This window comes from Octopus sinensis, linkage group LG9 (genome assembly GCF_006345805.1).
Source record: "Octopus sinensis linkage group LG9, ASM634580v1, whole genome shotgun sequence".
NCBI classification, from domain to species: Eukaryota; Metazoa; Mollusca; class Cephalopoda; order Octopoda; family Octopodidae; genus Octopus; species Octopus sinensis.
The window spans coordinates 75,892,029-75,899,528 of NC_043005.1; the positions used below are offsets into that span (position 1 = coordinate 75,892,029).

At 37.8% G+C, this 7,500-nt stretch overlaps 1 protein-coding gene across 1 annotated transcript in view; it reads left to right on the forward strand.

Moving 5' to 3' along the window:
• The window catches only part of LOC118764881 (regulator of G-protein signaling 9-binding protein-like), a 147,826-nt gene that overhangs the window by 96,535 nt on the left and 43,791 nt on the right, over nucleotides 1-7,500 (forward strand). Inside the window, exon 7 of the mRNA XM_036506039.1 lies at nucleotides 7,273-7,334. Coding sequence (XP_036361932.1) covers nucleotides 7,273-7,334 — 62 coding nt within the window. The remainder of the gene's footprint in view (nucleotides 1-7,272; nucleotides 7,335-7,500) is intronic.

The window sequence follows — 7,500 nt, forward strand, 5'->3', positions numbered from 1 at the left end:
CAACGATATGGTGTAACAAATGGTGTGAGTATCACAAGGGCTTTCTAAGCAAAGAGAGGGTGTGGTACGATTTGGCGATCCCCAAAATGATGAGAGCATTGTTGTTCTGAAGAACTGCCATTGAAGCTGGCTCTGCTGAAGTTTAATGATTTTGTTGAGGTATTCATCGTTGACATCTGCTGTTGCAACACTAAACATGAATGGCTGTCCCATCCATACTGGGTATGACTCTCTGGTGGGGAAGTATCCATCAAGAGACTTTGGGCTCATCTAAGTGCATGGCAATTGTTTGCAAACCAAATGAGACCATAACCTCATGGCCTATGACAGGGGCGTAACCAGCCCACTTATGCGTACCTTTTCCTTCTTTGGACACTAAACTCTGCTTGTGAAGACCTGTTAAGGCAAGTGAAATCGAAATCAAATTCAATGAGTGGCATTCGTGCTAGCAGCGCGCAAAGAGCACCGTATGAGCGTGATCGTTGACAGAGCAGCTAACGGGCTTCTGTGACAGTGGCACATAAAAGGCATCATTCAAGTGTGATTGTTACCAGTGTTACCTTACTGGCACTTGTGCCCCGTACTAGTAGGGTGCTAAGAGCACCATCCGAGCATGATTGTTGCCAGAGCGGATAACTGGCTTCTGTGCCAGTGGCACGTAAGAGGCACCATTCGAGTGTGATCCTTACCAGCGTCACCCTACTGGCACTTGTGCCAGTGGCACATGTAAAAACATTTGAACGAGGCTGTTGCCAGTACTGCCTGACTGGCCTCTGTGCTGGTAGCATGTAAAAGCACCCACTACTCTCTCGGAGTGGTTGGCATTAGAAGGGCATCCAACTGTAGAAACTCTGCCAGATCAAGATTGGAGCCTGGTGCAGCCATCTGGTTTGCCAGTCCTCAGTCAAGTCGTCCAACCCATGCTAGCATGGAAAGCAGACGTTAAACAATGATGATGATGATGATATATACCATATTCATCATCATTATCATTTAACGTCCATTGGGCATGCTGGCATGCTGGAAGGCTGTGCCAGGATCCAGTCTGGTTCATCTTACATATATTATTAACATGCTTATCTTTTGATTTTCTTGTGGCAAAGCTAGCCATTTTCTTTTCTTCTATTTCACTATTGTCCACTATTGTCCTTTGCTGCTATTTCTATTCCTTGTGGTGAAGCTAGCCACTCTTTGACCACTCCTCGTCTATAAGACTATAAAACACATGGTTTTTGTCTGAAACCTTCTTTCCTGCTATTTGACATCATCATATCACAATGCAAAATGTCCAGCCACTAAGCTAAGAAATTCTCTTGCTTTTTAATTGTTCATCATTTCTCTTCATTTATTTAACTTGTATTGCTAACATGTTAAACGATCCTTAAATTAAATTTGTAATCTTAATGCAAATCTAGCCTGTACTTCAATTTCTTTTTCCCGATGCGCCTACTCATTCCCACCCTCATGAGTAATACCAGAAATTCCTTCTCTCGTACCAGAAGTTCCTTCTCTCAGACCAGAAATCCCCTCTCTTGCATACATACATATATATATATATATATATATATATAAATTGTTAGTGGAGGGGTATAATATCCAGTCATATAGTGAATTTTTCTTAGTAAAATGCCAAGGCTGGTTTCTTCAGATGGTGGGTTTTTACCTTATTCAAACTAATAGAATTCCTCTTTGCACAATGTCACACTTATATACCCTGAAGAGATCATGCTAATAATGCATAAATCACTGCATATAAATATGCAACGATTTGCAGTTAATGCAATTGAAACACTTGTTGGACAATTATTATGAATAAACTAACTGGAAATAAACAAAGTTTGAATGTTCAAGCTCTTCATTTTCCTTATCAATATATACCTTGTGGTTGAAAAGCAAACTTCTTACTACACAGCCACACCTGCACCATGCATATATTTTCAAAATGAAATGAGATAATTTGAAAATATATGCATGTATGTTTATATATATATATGTGTGTGTGTGTGTGTGAGTGACTATATTAGATAATACATCCTTCTATCTTTGAGACCATAAAGTGTAATTTAACTCTTGTTTAAGAGTAGAAAAAGGATGCCTAAATGTGTGCCAAATGAGCAAAAAACAAAACAATCTCTTTTGCTTAAGAATAATTTTATACTTATTTTCTCTTTAAATAAGTACAAAATCTATGAAAATGATATTTTCACTCTCTTGGAGAATAAAAATAAAGACAAAAGGCAAAAAAGCTCATTTGAGCATAAATTCATTTGAGATTCTCACATACTTGTTATCAAAGGAATGCATAAATGGAGAAAAATTGGTGCCATTTTTCCATCTAGAGCTAGTTGAAGCATCACTTTCTTCTGTGCTATCTCAATCATCATCATCATCATCATCATCATCGTCATCTTAGTCATCACCATCACCAAAATCATTTTCATCCTCCTCATTGTCGTTATCATTGTCATGAACATCGTGATTCTCACCAACATCATCATCATCGTCATGATCATCATTATCATCATCAACATTGTAACTGTCATCGGCATTGTCATCCTACTCCTCCTCATGATCATCATCATGATCTTCCTCCTCCTCCTCATCTGACAATGATGGAAAGTCAGAAAAAAACATCACCATTGCAGTATAAATCATCTGTCTGCAACTTGGTTTCTTCCATCGATAAAAGACCACTTCTGCTTGGGTGCCTTCAACAAAATACATGCTAGAATGCCAACTGATGATGGCTATATCCATACGAAAAATTGAAACATCAATTCATGATGTCCACTACTTAAGAATTAAAGGAAATTTGGCTACTATTTCTAGCAACTTAAGTGACCACACAGAGGCTGTCACATTGTCTCATCCATGGGGAGGTCATTATTCTTTTTGAAAGCAACAAGATTTAATGTATGACTAGAATATTTTGTCAATTTGCAGTTTATTTATCATTTTTTTATTTCCGAGATCAGAGATACCGATATAGTAACGGTTAATAGGATTTATTGATCTCTTTCCAGTGAAATCTAGCATCTCCTCTATCACAATAATATTCTATTATCAGCGAATATTATCTCAATTTAGCGTCTATTCTCAAAAGTTAAGTGAACAGAGCTGATGTACACTAAAGTATCTTGCACAGAAACATAGCAAAATAATTGCAATAGATCTGATCTCAGATTTAGGCATAGCTCTTAAGGGTAGGCATAACTATGTGCTTAAGAAGTTTGGTTCTTGACCATGTGGTTTTGGATTGCATGGAAACTTCCACAGGCATCTTCTGCTGCAGCCTCAGGCTGACCAAATTCTTGTAGATAAAAACTGGGTAAAGTGCTTTGCAGTATTTGGTTGTGTCTTTTTACATTCTGAGTTCAATTCCAACCAAAATCAACTTTGCCTCTTCGTCTTCCAGACTCATTAAAATAAGAATCAATCAAATCCTGAGATCAATATTCTTTTATTCTTTTATTTGCTTCAGTCATTTGACTGTGGCCATGCTGGAGCACCACCTTTAGTCGAACAAACTAATCCCAGGGCTTATTCTTTGTAAGCTTAGTACTTATTCTATTGGTTTCTTTTGTTGAACCGCTAAGTTATGGGGACAGAAACACACCAGCATTGATTGTCAAGTGATGGTGGGGGGAAAAACACAAACACACAAACATACACACACACACATGGGCGAAACTGTTGACATTCTGGATTTCAACTGAATGCTCCATATTTGCCATTGATGTGCTTTTGTCCTTTTCCTGCATGTTGTGTTTTGACAGTTTCTGTTAGTTGTGTTTTTACTGTTCTACCAGTGATTTATATATGTATATATGACAGGCTTCTTTCAGTTTTCATCTACCAAATCCACTTACAAGGCTTTGGTCGGCCCGAGGCTATAGTAGAAGACACTTACCCAAAGTGCCATGCAGTGGGACTGAACCTGGAACCATGTGATTAGTAAAGAAGCTACTTACCACACAGCCACTCCTATATCTATATTGTGAATATAATCAATTATATTCACAAAATTAATGTCCTTGAAACTAAAGCATAAACGATTATATTCTGAGTTCAAATCCTGCTGAGGTCAACTTTGCCTTTCATCCTTTTCGAGTCAATGAAATAAAAAAATCAGTCAATTACTGGGGTGTGGTGGGATGTAATGTAATTGACTTGTTCTTCCCCACTCAAAATTGCTGGCCTTGTGCCAAAAGTAGAAAGTATTATTATTAAAGACATGTCTGAAATAGCATGGCAATTATTCCCACAGTGATTTATGTTGACAGTTAATCAATCAATCAATCAATCAATCAATGATACATCTTCGGTTAACAGTTAAGTCACACATGGCTATGCTTAACATTTCTACATTTGAAGAATACTTGTTAGTTCTTACTTTAAATATATGCACATATTACAGAACTATATATCTGAGGTCTTTATTTTCCTTTATGTTTTTCATAAAGATTAGAATGTATAAAGTAAAGATTATTTGCCAACATAATATGGCAGTCCCAGTTGGGGCGAATATTACTGTTATCTAAGCCCAGGAAACATCATCTCCAGCTGGCTGTACGACATACTATCTGTGTGTCATATAGCCAGTTCCTTATATTTTTGAGCAGGGGAGTTTAGCATCCTCACACAGCACAAAGCAATATCTGTGGACCATGGTTTCTGAGTTATTTCACTTCCTTGGCATAGAACCAGCTGGAGACGATGTTTTCTGGGGCTAAATAACAATAACATTCATCCCAACTGGGACTGCCACATTGTTATTGAATGTCTCTCATTGAGAGATTTTGGAATAATAATGGTTCTATTTATTAGAATGTATACTTAGAAAGAAAATCTATTGTGCATAGACACAACTTTATATAAGACACTTGTGCTTGCCCCTCAGTCATATCTTTTACCCTCTCAATACCTGGCATAAAGTCACCCCCTATTTTCAAATAACCCCCCCCCCATTTAGTCAAGCTGATGGGGTTTCTGTTCTTTTGCTGTCTTGCAAATTACTTGGTGATATCACTATTGTCGTCGTCGTCATCGTTGTCGTCATCATCATCACCATCATCGTCATCATCACCACCACCACCATCATCATCATCATCATCATCATCGCCATTGCTATTGCCATCGCCATCATCATCATCATCATCATCATCATTGTCATCGTCATCGTCATCATCATCATCATCATAATTGATGCAGCCAGTTTCTGGGGCTGCAACTCTTGATGTTTTATTAGTCATCTGTTGCCACTGGTCTCTGTTTTCTGTATTGCGACCTGTCCAAGGGAGTTGTGGTGCGACACATGACCACACCAGACAAGTTTTTGTCTTTTTTACCTTCGCCAGAAGTGGTTCCTGCCTGTCTATATATTATTTGTTGACTTGCTGCCAGACAAAGGCTGTTTGTTTTGTGCTCTGTGTATGGGATGTGAAGTAGTCTCATGAAGCACTTGTTCTCAAATGCACACTGTAAAATGGTTGGTATTAGAAAGGGCATCCAGCCATAGAAACCATGCCAAAGCCGACAATGGAGCTTGATGGAGTTCTACAGCTCATTGTATCTTGTCAAACTGTCCAACCCATGCCAGCATGGAAAACGAACATTAAATGAGGAAGATGACGACGATGATGATGATGATGATGATGGTGATGATGATGATGATGATGATGATGATGATGGTGGTGGTGGTGGTAGTGGTTTTAGTGATCGTGGTGATGATGGTGGTATAATAGATGTCAGAGATTGATTCATTATTCTGTTGTTATATCATCTTGTTTCAGGATGAGGGTAGCTTAGTTGGCTAAGACAAGCGACTGACAGGAGTAACATTCATATCTGGTTACCAACATTTCATTGTCCATAACCAAGAGATGCCTGTATATGTGTGTGTGTGTGTGTGTGTGTGGTGTGTGTGTGTGTGTGTGTGTGTGTGTCCTTGACTTGATATCATGTGATGGTTGTAAATGAGCATAACCATTATATAAGCAATGTTATTTGTTTCCATTCTTCTGAGAAAAACATATCTGGTTCAAGGGAATCATACCTTGCTTGGAAACAGGTGAGGATTGGTGACAAGAAGGGCATCCATCCATAGAAGTCTGCCTCAACAAATTCTATCTGACATAAGCAAGTATGGAAAATATGATGGTAATGATGATGATGATGAAGATGATGATGATGATGATGATGATGATGATGATGATGTGATGATGATGATGATGATGATGATGATGATGATGGTGGTGGTGGTGGTGGTAGTGGTTTTAGTGATCGTGGTGATGATGGTGGTATAATAGATGTCAGAGATTGATTCATTATTCTGTTGTTATATCATCTTGTTTCAGGATGAGGGTAGCTTAGTTGGCTAAGACAAGCGACTGACAGGAGTAACATTCATATCTGGTTACCAACATTTCATTGTCCATAACCAAGAGATGCCTGTATATGTGTGTGTGTGTGTGTGTGTGTGTGTGTGTCCTTGACTTGATATCATGTGATGGTTGTAAATGAGCATAACCATTATATAAGCAATGTTATTTGTTTCCATTCTTCTGAGAAAAACATATCTGGTTCAAGGGAATCATACCTTGCTTGGAAACAGGTGAGGATTGGTGACAAGAAGGGCATCCATCCATAGAAGTCTGCCTCAACAAATTCTATCTGACATAAGCAAGTATGGAAAATATGATGGTAATGATGATGATGATGAAGATGATGATGATGATGATGATGATGATGATGATGATGATGATGAAATGTGGATAGCATATCTGTTTATTTAGCTGGTACAAAATTGTTGAAAACAAAACAAAACAAAACAAAAAAGACAAAAGACAGAGGCAGGTGAGGGAATAACAAACAAGGTGTATTAGTTTGATGTTCAAGAGAAATGGAAGGGACTTTGATGTTTTGAGCCTATGCTCTCCTGCAGAGAGGAACAAGGAAAGAAAACAAATGAAGGAAGGAAAAAAGGGGTGAAATATGGTACTTTATCATATTTATAAATGCTTTCTGGTCCAGACAACATGCCTTCTTTCATCTACCTTTCAGGAAATTTTTAACTTAGCTTTTGTAGGAAAGACACGTACAAAAGTTAGTCATCCTATAACCAAGGTAGATTTATCCTTCATGTTCTTATGATTATAGAATCTAAAGTTTTAAGCATTGACATAACTGAGTTTCTTTATAATTCATGAATGTATTGATTTATAAATGTCATTTTATATGACAAAATAACTTATTGAGTTTTATTTATTATAGTTTCAGGCTTGTCAAGTAGTAAACCTGCAGGTTTAGAGGAGAGCAGCAACAGAAGGCTTCAAGTAAATATGATTCTTCAGTGTTTTAACTGCTATTGTTGTTGTTGTTGCTTAGCCCAAGGCTAGTCCTGGTCAAGCAGACTTTCTGATCAAAAACGTTCTATCCATGACTGTCTCAACAGAAACAAAAATTTAGAAATGTAGTTCTTTTTCTCTTATATATGGATAA